Consider the following 15559-nt stretch of genomic DNA (forward strand, 5'->3'; position numbering starts at 1 on the left):
GACCTGTAATGTTTGAACTTATTTTCTGTAATATATACAATGGAAGATGAAATGCTAAGCAAGGTTTAAAATAATGAGGTACAAGCAATCCTTGTGAGCCACAAAACTCAGGCTTCATCTGAGCTAAATGCTCTATTTCAGGCATTTTTTTCTACTCCTTGCTCTGTTTTCTTTTTCTTTTCTTTTTTTTTTATTACAGCAGCACCACCTACTGTTCTAACCCTGTGTATGGCATGCAAGGTGCAGCCAATCAGAAGAAAGCTGGCTGAAAAGCAGATGAGCTGAACTGAATTGATGCGAATAGAGCATCAGTGAGGAGCTGCAAAAAGACCTGGTATATATAAAAAGATTATTATGAGCTAAAACATGCAAATGTAGTTTGTTAGAGGCGGATAAAAAATGTAACTGGGAATTAAGATAATTTATTCATAGTAGTAGTCGGTTAGTTGGGTTAATTGCTTGTCAGATTTCCAGAAGGAGAAAGTGGAAAAAACTGCTTAAGAATCAAAGAGAGACCGGAAAACCGTCAAAATAAAAGCCTCCAAACTGCCTCTCTACATCAGGCGTATGGGATGATAACAGTATGATAGCAATATGAAAACACGAGGTAACAAACACTTAAAATTGTATCTTTTGTATGGAAATTTACAAAATAAACTTAATCATTTATAATCCTAGGCCTACACAACATTTTTAATATCGGATTTGTTTTCAAATTCATGCTGGTTTGTAGCCACAGTTGAATGTTCTGGGAGAGTGTGTGTAGAATAAACATAATATGTACTCTGACCAAGATAAATGGAGAAAAAAAGAAAAAGCAGAGAAAACGACCGGAAGTCCGTTCTAAGCTGCGGTAACGTGACACTGTGACTTCTTCTGTGAGTGCGCTTTGGCAAAGTTTCAGTGCTGAGGATGCAGAGCAGCTAGTCGGGTGTTCAGAGTCTGTGAGCTGTGAATTTTGATATTTTAACACTAGTTTAAAACTGTAATGATCATCTTAGATTTTCTGTTTAAAAGCTAAAGAGAAAATGACGAACAAAGACGGCGATAAGAGCCTGAAGACTGCACTCCGCAGCCAGAAACAAGCCAGGGCGCACCAAGAGAAGAAGGATCCATCCTCCAATGATGGCTCCTATTCAAAGGAGGCACAATTCACGGGTCAGTGCGACCCTGTGAAGGAGGTAAAAACTGCGGGACCGCAGGAAAAGAGAGCAGGGAAAGTGTCATCAGGTGTCAGCTCCGAGTGCCAGAGGAGCCCCGGCGCACAGAGGAAACTCTCCGACGCCAGCAACGCTTCGGAGGATTTGAGCAAAGACTCCGGCTGCCTGTCGGGGAAACTGTCCTCCTCGGACAGCAGCTCGGAAATCTCTGACTGCCCGTCGGACGGTAACAAGCACGACTCTGACTTAAGCTGGATAGACGGCAAAGCTTACGTGACCCCGGATAGCGAGGGCGCAGGCGACGGCAAACCGTGCGCAAAAGCGGCGAGAGATATCTGCGTTCTCCAGGCGGAGGCTGCCGCAGGGGGCTTTAGTTTGTTCAACTCCTCGGGGGCGTTTATGAATCTTATGATGGGGGAAACAACCGAAGACCTCGTCAGGGAATTGGAAGATCTGAGATCAGAGAACGAGTATTTGAAAGTAAGTTTGATCTAATTTGATTAATTAAATTAGCTTAATGCAATTAGCGAATTCAATTTGGTTTTCACGAAATGCAGCATCTACCTTTCTGTATAAACTCCGTGCATGTAGGTTTGCTTGTTTATGAGAGCCTGTGAGTTTCTGTGGGAGGACCCTCAGCTCAACACCAGAGCCGATTTTCTGCAAATGTTTAGATCAGGCCAGTCTTCTTTAGTGAGCGCAGAGCAAGTGGCTCTAATACAAGAGTCAAAAGTCACTACTGACCTAAATAAATTATGGAACAAACCCACACTTACTCAGATTTTTACAGTAGCTGAGTAACTGCTGACTGAGCTGGTGATTAGATGAGTAACTCCTGACTGCAAGGGCATTTTATTGGTCCAACTGAGGAAATTACTCTGTAACTTGATGCAGCAGATCACCAGTTTGCAGGAATATATCTGGAAACTGGGGTTTGATTATAAATTGGTGGTTGCAGAGTTTTGTTAGTGGAGTACTGCTGAGCAAGTCCATCTACAAGCCCAATGGCAATGTCCGTTTTCCACTTTCACCTTTAAAGGGATGATCCACTTATTCAGAGCTGTACCTTGATAAAAAAAAAAAAAAAGGTCATAATCGAAGCTGCTGATGTCCAGATATTCAGACTTTCTGAGTGTGAGTCAAGCTTTCTGAGAAAACGTTTCATGACTTAGAATATGCTGGAAACAACATGTACAAAAAATAGCCCCAAATCCCTCTTTCTACCCTAGATGCTCACTTCTGTGACATAACTTCACCTTGTAAGTGCAGATTCAAACTGTGGTCATTAAAGTGATCAGACACTTTGAAGGGTACGTACAAAGCACAAAATGGCCATTTAGGCATCAAACTGGAAAATATAACAATTAGAGCTTAAGTCATAAATCAGTTAGTTAGGCTAATATTAGCCAATATGTTTTTTAATGAATATGTGTACAAAAATATTTTTTAAGTAATTTATACATGGCATTAACCCGTAGTTTGTCCAGTAGATAGGATCTTATTGTTTATAACACTCGAAGCATTGCTTGCAGCACATGTAGCAGAGTAGCATCCCAGCTGAGTAAAGAGTGAATCCATGTTTCACTTAGTTGTTTTCAGTCTCTAATGCCACCATAACACCTGGATTTAAGTTAACGGGGAAAATGGGAAAATATAACTTTCTGATATTCACAGTGTTGTGCAAAAGTCTGGAGCCTCATTTATTTATATTTTGCCTCTAAGTAGCCAGACATTCATGTAACGTTTTTCTTTGGACATTGGCTGCTTTTCTCTCTCAATTGTAGTCCAGTTCTTGTACCTGAGCATTTTCAGAGGATTTTTTTAAATTAATTAATTAATTTTTGTATGTTAACCCACAGAACACAAACCTATGAATCGATCTAGCAAGAAAAACATGCCTAACTCAAGAGATGAAACAGTATTGTGTCTACAGACCACATAGCAAAGAACCTGTTTTAAACTGTATATTTAGGCACTTTGTTACTAGCACCCTGTCACTCAAGCACATCATTTGTTCCAAATAATTTAGCTGATTCTATGAAAAATCTGTGCTAAAGATGAAACAGTTTGGCAGACATAAAATAGTATTTTTCCACTAATGAGGTGATTTCCAAACAACTAAAACTTGGCTTATCTCAGCATGGTGTACTGTAGGAGGGATGGGATGAGGGAAGGGTTAAGGAAGGAAGGAATACTCAAGGGAGAAAGATGAAGCAAGAGAAGAGGGAGGAAGGAAAAAGTAAGAAAGGAAGGAAGAAAAGAGTGGAAAGGAGGGAAGGAAGGAACAAGTGATGGAAGAGGGAAGGATGGAATAGATAAGAAAGGAAAAATCAACAAAGGAAGAAAGGAGGGAAGGAATGATAGAAGGAAGAAGGACAGGAAGGAAAAAAAAAAGGGCACCACAAACAGGACAAGGAAAGAAAAAAGGGTAAGGAAAGAAAGCAGAATCAAAAGACAAGGAACAAAGGGAGTTAGGAAGGATGGAGGGAAGAGAAGAATTTGGAGGAAGGGGCCAAGGAAGAAGGAAAGGACTGGATGAAATAAGAAGGGAAAAGGGGAAGAAAGAAAGGAGAAAATGCCTTGACTCATGGTTTAATTATTTCTGTGTCGTCTGTCCCAGGACGAGGTGGAGGAGCTGCGCTGTGAGATGCTGGAAATGCGCGACATGTTCCAGGAGGAGGAGATTTACCAGCTGCAGGAGCTGCGGCTGCAGCTGGAGCAGGCCAACAAGACGTGTCGCATCCTGCAGTACCGCCTCCGCAAGGCCGAGCGCCGCAGCATCCGAGTGGCTCAGACCGGACAGGTGGACGGGGAGCTGGTCCGGAGCCTGGAGCACGACATCAAGGTCAGAAAGTCGGGTGGTCTTTTTGCACAAACTCTCACTACCAACAGACTGTAATTAAGCTCCTTCTCTGAAAACTGACTCACCTAAAACATCAAAGTGAACTTTTACTGCAGAACCACAAACCTACTTTCATCACGGCGCGCTAAACGCTGATCGTGTTGTTCATACAGGCTTTAACCCTGAGTCATGGCTGTAAAGTACTCCCTGCTGTTCATCTGCACCACAAGAATGTCATTAGACTGAAAAGTTTTCATCATGCATCCTGTTTATATTTCTGTAGCATAATTACTGCGTGTGGTCGGCTGTTCTGCGTGAGGACTGAACGATAAAAGCAGAGTGATCGTAAGCAGAATCACCGTCGTTGAACTGAGGCAACCAGATTCTGTTTCTGTCAACCAGGCCAATGTGTGTGTGTGCGCACTATTGGATTCCTTACAGCCTCACCCTCCTTCGCCCCCTCCATCGACTCATGGCTCAGTTCCCGTCACAAGAATTTTCTTGTAAAAGTTTCTCGGCTTTAACCAAATCAACTGCTCTAAAGACTCACTCACTCAGAAAATAACACTCACGAGAAAACAAATAAACAGACAATCAAAAAAAAAAAAAACTTCATTCGCAGCACTTTTACTGTCTTAACCTACTTTGTGCTTCACCTGCAGGTTGCAAAGAGCGTGTCACTCCGCCTGTACAACGAGCTAGAGGCGGTGCAGAAGAAGAACTCCCACTTGGAGTGGGAAAACGAGGTGCTGCGTGAAAAGACTCAGGAACTGGAAGTGGCCAAGCAGGTCTTACAGACTGAGCTGGATAAAACCAGAGAGGTGAGCATTTTACATCAAAGACCCTTTGGTAAAAAAATATATTAAATTTAATAAAGAATGTTTGAAGGAGACCTCAAAAGACAAAGGTCCTGCAGTTTTTTTAGAGACTGTCACCTTGGAAAAGTCCTGACCTGGACAATGTCTGTGTAAGTGTTCGAAACAGCTAGCACCACTTTTTACTCACCCTTTGAGATCTTCTTTTAACAGTCATATGATGCCAAATATTTGGAAAGCATTCATAAGTGTTCCTGGTCCCCTAAACCTTCAGGCCACAGAGGTTTTAGACCAGTCACTCTTACATGGTCATGAAATGACATCTGGTGAAGAGCCATGTAGCATTACAGCGTCTTACAGACCCCCCTGCACTTTGTCTACCAACTCTCTAGGGGGTTAGAAGACATACTTATTACATACTCTTCTAGGAAAACCAAAGACTGAAGCAGAATTTTTATTTATTTATTGACTTTTCGTCTGTGTTTGACAGCAGAAAAACTGCTGGAAGCAGAATTTTCCCTTCTGTCTTGTTTGGGTTTTTTGGATTGTTGATTTTCTTGGCAGCAGAACACTGCAGGTCAGAGTAGGAACTTTACTTTCAGAGAAAATGAGCAGACCACGAGCTTCCCTCAGGGTTGGAGGGGGGGGGGGGGGGGGGACTCCTTTACACAATTTGTTGGTTTAAAAATATTTCCAAGAGACAAAAGCTCTGGTAGAAAGGCTGTAACAACAACCAATAAACTGCTGGGAACTGAAATGCTGAGTCTGCCTTATTGTACATGACGAGAGCCTTCCACTTACCTCCTCTTTTAAACTATTGATATCTGCAGGGTGATATTGCCCTCCTCTGTTCACAGGAAATAGCTCTAAAGGGTTTTATTCCTGAATGCATTACATTTCTAAATATTGGCAACACATTGGATGCCCTTTTTGACTGACAAAAACATCCTAAGGTGCAGTGAAAGTGTCTGTGTGCATGAAAATGTCACGTGATTTCCGCTACAATCCAGTTTCCCTACGTGGACAAATAAATATATCAATCTAGAGGGAGGAGCTTAGCCATTCAGGCCTCAGAGTAGATCTGCACCAAAAGGAGCCAGTTGAGGTGGTTTGGACCTCCAACCAGGGCTCACTGGTGAGGTGGTACTGAAAGAAGGCCTCAGGGTAGACGAAGGATCAGGCTGCAGACATTACATCTCTCGGCTGGGTTGGGAACACCTTGGTGTCCCCCAGGAAGCCGTAGAGGAGGTGGATGGGAGAAGGAGATCATCTTAGACTGCTGCAACTGCAACCGGATTTTTGAGGTTCACGGTGCAGAATTTGATGATAGAAGGCACGCTGATTAAGTTTAACATGATGATTATCTTATTCTGGGCCTCTCAGTTCTTACTCTGTCTCTATCTGCTCCTCCCCTTATAAAACAACTTTCTTCTGATTGGCTAACCTTCTGTTTTTGAGGGGCAGCCAATCAGAAGAAAGTTGTTTTGTGGGGCTGGGACCATATTAAGGATATCCATTCTGAGTGACATCATACAGAGCTAAAAATAAAAAGAGACCTCTTGAAACCAAATGCTTGGTTTCATACTGTTACACTGTAACAGCATGTATGACAGAAAAAAGAAAGGAAAACTAGATCCTCTTTAAAAGCTTTGAATTTTCACACTAAATCCTTAATTCATGGATGGTGTGGAGGGAATTTTAAGCCTTAGGTGGCGTACATAGTAACAAACAGCTCTTGTTTATGGTCTCATTACTGACCTTGGGACAGACTTGACTGTTAACTAAATTATTATGACCTGGAGCTGAAAATGAGATTGAAACGAGTGCACAGATCTGTCAATCAGACATGACAAATCTAATCGAATTGATTAAATTAAAAAAGAAACTTCTTTAAAATCTCTCAAGAGCTGCTGATAATTGCAAAAGGGGGTTCTTCATACACCTCAATGCGTGTCTTTAAGGGATGTGTGTATTTAGGTCAACCTTGAGAGAAACATAAACTTTCATCGCTCGGGTCAGGCATCCTCCTTTCCATTACCCTGCACAGCTGCACCCATCCAGACAGCTGTCCCCCTCATCCCTCTGTCACCCTGATGTCAGGTGACACACGATCCCAGTGCAGATCACTTATATGAGCGGAGGGCTCGGCCGGCAGCTGCCTGGTGCCGGGGATGGGCGAAGCAGCCTGGTATGCTGAACTCCAGGCACAGCTGACATCGTCGGCTGACAGGGCAGAAAAAAAAAGTAGAGAGATTACAAAAATAGACTCACTTTCTTTTTCTTACTGCTCTTATTAAGCTTGGATAAATCTGGATGAGTGTGTATTAGGGCATCAAGAAAGGAGGGTGTTGGTTGGTGCACAGACATACTGACCTACAGCCATCACTCAGCACGCTTTGATCAAACTTCAGCCACCTTTTCTTCTGCCTCCTTTGAGCACCAGTGTGCACTCCAGTGACACGTGTGCGGTTTAATCCAGGATTCGGTGCTTTGGCACGAGCTCAGTCTGCTCCACTCATCTGAGACAGCTGCTAGTCCCTTTGATCCCAACAGGGAAATCCACTTAGATTACCTAATCTAACCAGCAAAAAAACACAGCATGGATATATTGTGAAGGAGGGTGAGTATGCCAGAAATTCACTCTGCTGCCCGATGTTTTTGAGGCTGTTTGAGTTAAACATAAATGTGTAGCTGCACAAGCTGAGCATAGACTTGTAGTAAGAGGACAAAAGCTGAAACAAAGACAATAATTTTACAGTTAAAGAAATATTACCATTTAATTCCATCTTTACTTATTAGGAACGGCAAATTTCCGGTCACAGTAACCCAAATCTATTGAGCCTCCATGCCCACCGGCCTTGAATTCAAAAAGTGTAACTCCCTCTCTGTGTTTGCTCCTTCTAGCCTGACTATTATTAACACAGTGAAATCCTGTCGAGTGTTTAAGAGGAAGACAATGCTGCCTGACAGAAGCTTACATTCCTGACATACTCAGACCTACAAACTGACTCAAGTAGAGACGGGAAGAACTCGGAGGAGAGAAAATGTCACATTTAGCGCCTTTTAGGCATCTCTGAGAAGTAGTGCAAGAGCATGATGAATACTTACTTAAAGGATTAGCTAAACATTTTGGGAAATATGCTTATTTGCTTTCTTGCCGAGAAGATCAGCACGACTTTCATGCCTGCAGAGGTTTGTAAATCCTTCTACAAGCATTTTTAAAGCTTATTAATTAGCATTTTATAACTAATTTGTTTAATTTACACAGAAAATAACAGAAGAATGAACTTGTTGTGGTTAGCAAGTCTCCAGGAAGTCGTGGTGTCCAGCTCATAAACTGATGTTACACAAACATCATGTAAATTTAGAATCTATAAACATGCTATACCCTCTCACTGAACAAATTTTAGTGTGTTATTAATTTTCTTATGTAATCATCAGAAACAAATGTTGAACTATTCCTTTACCTGCCTTTATATTTTTAAATTAAACTTCAGATTTGTCTTTTCCTTGTTTTCAGTGATGTAAAGAGCAAGAAACTAAGTACAGCCTTACTGGTTCTATAGGAATTAAGAGGGACAGTAGGAGCCAGGTGCTATTAATCAAATGTAAGTGATTGATTGATGATCAGCACGCTATAAAAGCAGAGGTTTTGATAGTTTGCTGTTCTGGACCTTACAGGTATGTTAACAAAATGCCAAAGTATTGTAGGCAAATTTCTGCCAATTTGCCGTGCAGTTGGAGGGAATTTGTTGGGACAACCAAGGTCAGACTGAGCAACGCTCATGAAACTACAAAAAACCTAGAAGCTACAGACTCTACGGGCCTCAGTTGGTATGTCAAGTTCAAGTTTGTAACAGTAAAATCAGAAAAAGGCTGAACAAGTACCGAGAGTTGCTGGGAAAAATCACCTTCTTTGTAAAAATGACACAGCAGCATGGCTTAAACTTCTGGAACAATGTGCTTTGGACAAATGAGACCAGTTTGGAGATGTTTGGTCATAATTCACAGCCAAACACAGCAGATCAGCACAAACACCTCATACCAGCTGTCAGCACAGTGGTGAGGAGCGATGACGTGAACTTGTTCTGCAGTCACTAGATCTGTGCACCATCGACCACGAACTCCTCAAACATGAGGCCACCTGTCCGACAGCTAAAACACAGAAGCACATCTACAACACACTGACTGAAGAAAAGAATCAAGGTTACGATGGCCGAGTCAGAGTCCAGACCTCAACATGACTGAAATGCTGTTGAATGTTAACAGAGCAAAAGTGAATCCCCGCAAACCTCAAAGAACTGAAGCGACTTTGTAAAGAGGAGGGGGCCAAAAATCATGTGAGAGACATGCGAAACACCGTTACACTGTTACTTCAAGTTACTGAATGAAGTTATTGCAACCCCCACTGACCTGCTGTTCAAATCAGTCAATGAGAGGAAAGTTGGCCTGCGTTCTTTCTCATGTCCAGCAGGAGGTGACTCCCCTGGTTTTAATAAAAATAATAATAATTTTGTGTAGAAATATCTAAAAAAAATTAAAAAAGATTCTTTGGATAACTTTCTTGATGAGTTTATGGTTTTAGTCTGTAGTTCTGTAGCCAAGTTCTTATTTAATACAGTTAGATGAATTATAAATCAGGCAAAGCTACTGTTGGAGTCAAAGGACAAAAATATGGAGCTGGAAATGTTCATCATCAATGTAATGTAGAAAAAGTTTTTTTCTTTAATATGTTTATTAAATTTCACACAGTTGTGGTTAAAACCAAAAACCAAAAGAAAGAAAGAAACATAAACACAAAGACGTCTCGATGCATTCTTAATCATCAAGGTAAGGACATTTAGTTTTGCAGACTGAAGAAGTCACTTGGATGAAGGACGAAACATTTCTCCCACTAAACAGCTACGTCCAGATGAACAGAATCGACTTTTTGGGACAAATACAAAGAAGTTCGCTCCAGAAAATCTTAACCTAGTAAACTATCACTGTTTGTCTTGTGTGTGTGATCAAACTCTTATTTTTATTTCTTAGAGCTCTTTGAAGAAGAAAAGCATCAGATCGACGGCCAGCAGGGCAGAGAAGAGGCTCTCTCAGCAGATTGAGGTTTGTATATTTGTTTCTAAACATGGCTGCATCCGTGAGTTATTTCATGTCATCATGACTGTCGTCACTGCTGTTTGATTTGCCAAAAGGATGACAGCGCCGATCTCAAGTGCCAACTCCACTTTGCCAAAGAGGAATTAGCTCTCATGTGCAAGAAGCTCACCAAATTGGTATCAGAGAGTGAGGTGATGCGCGAGGAGCTGGCCAAATACCGCTCAGCCTACGGTGACGTGGACGCCGCCCAATCACCTGAAGGCAAGCAAAGCTACGCCCACGCCAGGGAGGCGGAGGTCAAAGTTCATCTTAAACTGGTGGAAGAGGAGGCCACACTTCTGAGCCGGCGCATCGTTGAACTGGAGGTGGAGAACCGTGGTCTGCGAGCAGAAATGAGCGACCTCAGGGAGAAAATTGGAGGTGGAGGAGGAGGGGAAGAGCCAGATGAAGAGAATCGGGATGTTTCGGAGGGAAATATGACAGCGAGTGTTGCGATGAAGGACACAGATGGAAAGGAGAAAAGCATAAAAATGGGACCCGTGATGTACGAGCTGGGTCAGGATGAAGGGTCAGAGAAAAGAAAAGGCGATGAGGAGACTGAAAGGATGATCACTCGAGAGGGTCCTGTGGGAGGCGAGTGGGATCCCTCAGACAGTCAAGAGAGTGATGACAACAAAAAACTCCAAGAGATGACTTTGAAGGACTACGAAGCTCTGCTTGCTCTCAGAGACCATGCCTGCATTTTGAGTTCAGCCATACAGCTCCTGATTACATCACCCAAAAATGGCCACAGCTCGTCTCCCTCGCGCACGTTCGCCTCGCCAATAGACTGTAACGGAAAGGCACAGAAGATTTCTCTGAATGAGGCTTTGGAACTTTTAGAGGCGATGCTGTTGGCTTTCATCGGGCGGGTGGAGATGCTTCTAACAGCCAAAGATACACAGTTAAACTCAGTTAAGAAGGTCTGGGACTCCTACAGTTTCCCTTTCCTCTGTGGAAATCCTGACGTGGAGTCAGAGAGTAAGCAGGAGTGTGGAGAGCCGAAGAAGACAGAAAAACAAACGAGGAAAGCACCTTCTGTTCAATGGGGCCTCGGTGAGAAGTGCAGGGATCCAAGAACGCAGCTTTCATTGCAGATTCTTTGGATCCTCCATCAGTGGTGTCAAGTCAAAGGACCTGACATAGAAGGAAAACAGGTACAGTGAAAGATGGCATAAATAAACTCTGCTCATGCTCATTATGACACTTAAAAAAACACGCAAAGCTGTCGAATATTCAAATATATTTGGGCTTTTTTATTCAGGATAGAGAGAAAGCAATGTCAGTGCTGAAAGGATTGTTGCAAGACCTCGCTGCAGAGCTTCAGGATGAGCGGATTGAATGTGACAGTAAGGCCAAGGCCACGCCGGGCAAGCCAGCTGAGGTAAGGATGGTGTTTACGCCTCAGGCATGTGTGTGAGGCTGTGTGTGAGGTTGCGTGATACAGCGGGAAGTCCTGCCGATGATCTGTCTCCCTGGCCTTGTGTCCGCCTGACAGTCGGTTCAGCGGGCATCATGAAAACACTCATGCCAGAGTATTTAGGCTAATCTTTTGAAGGGGGCTGCAGCCAAACAGGACAGGCATTTTCAAACATGCAGCACGAAAACGCTCAAACGATTCTCTGCAGTCCTTCAAGTTCTCCTGAATGATCATTTCCATCTCCTTTGTTATTCAATAAAGAAAAGCAGTTTCGATGCACAGCATGATTTAGGATCAGATTTATTATTTCAACAGTTTTTTTCCTTCTTAACCCACTGACTGAACTGTAATCCCTATTTTACTCTTAACTCTTTTACTTAACATTTAGTTTGAAGTGATGAAAAAAATAAAGACTCTACAGGCTCTCCAGCAGCTTTATTAGGCTTTATTGAAGACTTATTGGAGCCTATATGTCTCTGGGGTTATCTCTGTTATGAGTTTACAATGCTTTGTCCAGATAACGAACAGCAAATTCAAATGTTTCTGAAGGTTTGGTTAGTTAATAACACAGACGTGCCAAAATACCAAACAACTATAGATGCGTGATATTAATTATTAAACCCTAACGTAATTGTTAGTGTTAAATTATCAAGAGCAAATAAGGGGAAGCGACGGAAACATTATTGATTTTGCAGACAATGGGCTTTAAAGCGACAGTTCACCCAAAAGAGACAGCTTAGATTTTTTTGTGTCAGCTGCCCAGTTTTGGAGCACTGACGCTCACATCGCGGCAAAACAAAGCATCAACACTTCTTTGCAGAAATCATGGCCTGGTTTCTCATAAATATCCAGGACCCTTGTTGTGAGCAGTGGTTTTTAGATGTTATATAATTTTATATTATTTCCCCCTAAAATAAGGTTTAAAAAGCTTTTTTTTTCTTGCAAGTTTCACTCTTACACCACATTCAATTAGATGACAATATAGCTTTAATAATGAGAGTGGCCACATGATCAACACCAACCACAAAAGTAAAGTTAAGTTCACCTTACATCCGGTTAGCCATGCAAGCATCAATAGAACAGTAGAATCTGACTGACAGCACAAGGTTAAAACTGTGTAAACCTCAACTGTGCAAGCATCTGTGAAACAACATGATTGGTTCTTTTGTCTCCCAGTGGTGATTGGCTATTTTGTAGAAGGATCAGGACCACTGCAACTTTCACCATTTCACATTTCTGTCTCTTTTAATCATCGTGTCAGATGCTCTGTTTGTTCTGTACAGTGACGCAGTGGCGGATGAACACACTAAAGAGAAATAGTCCCTACATAAAATTGCTTACAACAAGTTTGTGCATTTTTTTCTTGGGTTTTAGTTTCTGAAGTATCTGACGTAATGTTTGGTGACATTTTCTTTCTCTCTTGGCTCAGCGTCGTGTTGGGGGTGTTTTTCAATGTGGTCGACACCGTGAAGCTGACAGGTCTGTGTTGTTCCACAAACTGTCATATGTTTTTCATAAGTTCACTGAAGTTGTAACTCATACATCACCTGGTGTCTTTGTGGTTTTTTTACAAAAAAATCTGAACCTGCAGCTCGACAGGAAAAAGACTCAGACGGCAGTTTCCTCCGTGCAGCTCTCAGAGGAAGAACTGGTGCTATCTGAGCCAAGAGGCTGCCCAGCTTGACCGAGAGGACCCAGTTAAGACGTGGGACCATCTAATCATGCCGCTTAGCTTCCCTGATCTTGACTTTGAGCAGATGTCCTTGGACAGAAGCCATACTGCTCCAGAGAAGTCTACCGTCCGCATCTACTACAGCCCCCCGTCAGCCCGCAGAGTCCAGCTGGCTCAGCTGAAGCAAAGCCCAGACAGAGGATCCGTGGACACGCCCTCTCCCTGGTGCACGCCGCCAACCTCCTTCTCACAGCTCTGTCTGGGCTCATCTGCCAATCTGAGCGATGACATGAAGGAAATGACAGCCGGCTGGAGGCAGAAGCGTCAAGACAGCCCACAGGAAAAGAGAGAAAGATTAGCAGGCCGGGGATGGGTGGATGTGTCCTGCTCCGGTACTCAGACCCATATGAAACCACAGATGGTGAGTGTTGGTCAGCAGACAGATGCGACTCAAGGGTTGAGCACCACGAGAAGCAGTCCTTCTCGGGCCCTGAACTCCCCTCTGGTCTCTGCCCGCTCTCACCACATCTCTGCCTCACTGGAGGGCATAACAGGCCGAGGGGAGAGGTCCAGACACTCCACCTCCTCACCTAAACTGTACCGAAGACAGTCTCTCCCCTCTCCCTCCAATCTGAGCTCCCCCTCCTCTGCATCTACCTCTAGAGATCGATCTCTGTGGAACCTGGCACATCAAAATCAGTCCGGCCTCGCGTGGACTCGACAAACCAGCTCCCGAGCAGGTGCTGGGCAGAGCCACGGCTCCCTGAGCAACGCCAAGCTGCCCGCCAAGTCCACCGGAGCCAACCGGTATGGCTTGGTGACAGAGTTCCTGCGTAGGGTGAGCGGGCGGGCAGACAAACCAGTGCCGGGGTCAGGGCAGAAAGCTAAAAGTAGCACGAGGAACCTGGAACGCGTTCCAACGAGGCCTCCCGCCGCCCCGCTCAACAGGAACGACAGCGTGACCAGGATCGTTAACCAGAGGTTCATGAAGCAGAGAGAGGAGGCCACCAAAGTCCAGAAGGAGGAGAAGGGAAGCAGCCTGAACCAGGGTGTCAAAAATGGCCTGAGCACCGTCACAGCAGAGGTGAGTGGAAATTATACAAATTATATTATATAAATACAGACAGGGCTCCCACCAGTTCCTCATACATTCATCTCATTATACAAAACACAGACCATGCTTGATATTAGCATCCTCTGCCCCATCATAACAACATATTAATGACAGAATATAAGACCAGCAGGTCCAAGTCAATACGTTTCTTCTCTCCGTTTGACCAGGAGAGGAGCTACGAGTGTAGCTCCAGCAGCACGCTCACCTTCTGCTTCGCCCGTCCGTCTCGCTCCATGCAGAAACAAACATCAAACCCAACCAAACTCCAAAGGCACAGGTACTCGCCTCCGGTCAGAGCAGCTGCAGACTCCACCTGCAGCTGAACATGATGGGAAACGGCAGCTTTCACACTGACACCACAGACAAATTTAGTTTGTAGGCTCAAAAATGTAAATTCAGCTTTTCGTGGGATGTTTAGGAGAGCTTTGAGAAAACTCATAGAGCTTTTGGTGCAATTAAAGTCACTCATCTTCTTTCACAGATGGGCTTAACCCTTAATTCACTTGCTTATAATTAATTTTGTAATATCTTTACTGTATTTTGTAGATAATAACTTTATGTTATATTCAATAAATAACAAGTTGATTGTGATCTTGTGCGTGTGTTGATTTCACCCTGGTTTCATTTGAGCTTCAGAAACTGGTTGCCTCTGCAGTAACCGGCTCCTTCAGGGCAGGGCTGCTGGTTGTTACGTCACATGCTCAAAAAGGAAAACCGCTAAGATGATAATAAGATTTCCTCGCTTGTCGGGACCATGACCCAACCTCGGTTCCTCTCTCTTTAATTGACACATTAAAAAAAACTGAACTGAGCTCATCAAAGATAACTTAAAAATAAAAATGTGTGTTAGCGGCAGCAGGTCTGGCTTTCCTGGAGCAGATCAGCTGCAACACTTCCTCCTTCAGCTGGCAGCCGGCCAATGATGGTGGTGGTCAAGGACAGGGCAGAGGAGGAGGTGCGCAATCACACGGGGGTCACATTTCTGCTAACAACATGTGTTCATCCTCTGTTACCCACAGTACATACACAGCAGTGTCGGCTACGTCCCAAAAGAGTTCAGACGTAATCCACCAGACACAAAATACTCAAAAACACACATGAAAGATTTAAAAAATGCAAAAAACAAATGGTAGAATAACTGCATTTGAGTTTTTAAATGCATTTCTTGCTGTGCAAAAAACAACCCTGCTAAACTCCAATCGATTTGTCTAAGAAATTCTTCATATCCTGTCAATTTGTTTTACCTAATTTGATTACTTGCCTATTTCCTCTGGGAATTCACATTGCTTCACTACACATTATGTTCCTGCAGCAGTTTTTAGTGCTTTCTAGCTAACATTCTGGCTCCAGTGAATGCATCTGGAGCAATTTGAGGGTAAGTGTATTGCCCAAGGTTACTT

At 43.3% G+C, this 15559-nt stretch overlaps 1 protein-coding gene across 1 annotated transcript; it reads left to right on the forward strand.

The window, feature by feature from the left end:
- Nucleotides 1–866: 866 nt before the first annotated feature.
- Nucleotides 867–14721, forward strand: LOC309697939 (uncharacterized protein). The gene is made up of 9 exons (XM_082520164.1): nucleotides 867–1640; nucleotides 3781–4005; nucleotides 4665–4823; nucleotides 9849–9920; nucleotides 10010–11110; nucleotides 11218–11337; nucleotides 12803–12852; nucleotides 12965–14129; nucleotides 14327–14721. Exons 1-9 carry the CDS (start codon nucleotides 1029–1031, stop codon nucleotides 14480–14482), a joined length of 3660 nt encoding a protein of 1219 aa, XP_082376290.1. The 5' UTR covers nucleotides 867–1028; the 3' UTR covers nucleotides 14483–14721.
- Nucleotides 14722–15559: the final 838 nt, after the last annotated feature.

Source organism: Aulonocara stuartgranti (assembly GCF_965226115.1).
Source record: "Aulonocara stuartgranti genome assembly, chromosome: 20".
NCBI classification, from domain to species: Eukaryota; Metazoa; Chordata; class Actinopteri; order Cichliformes; family Cichlidae; genus Aulonocara; species Aulonocara stuartgranti.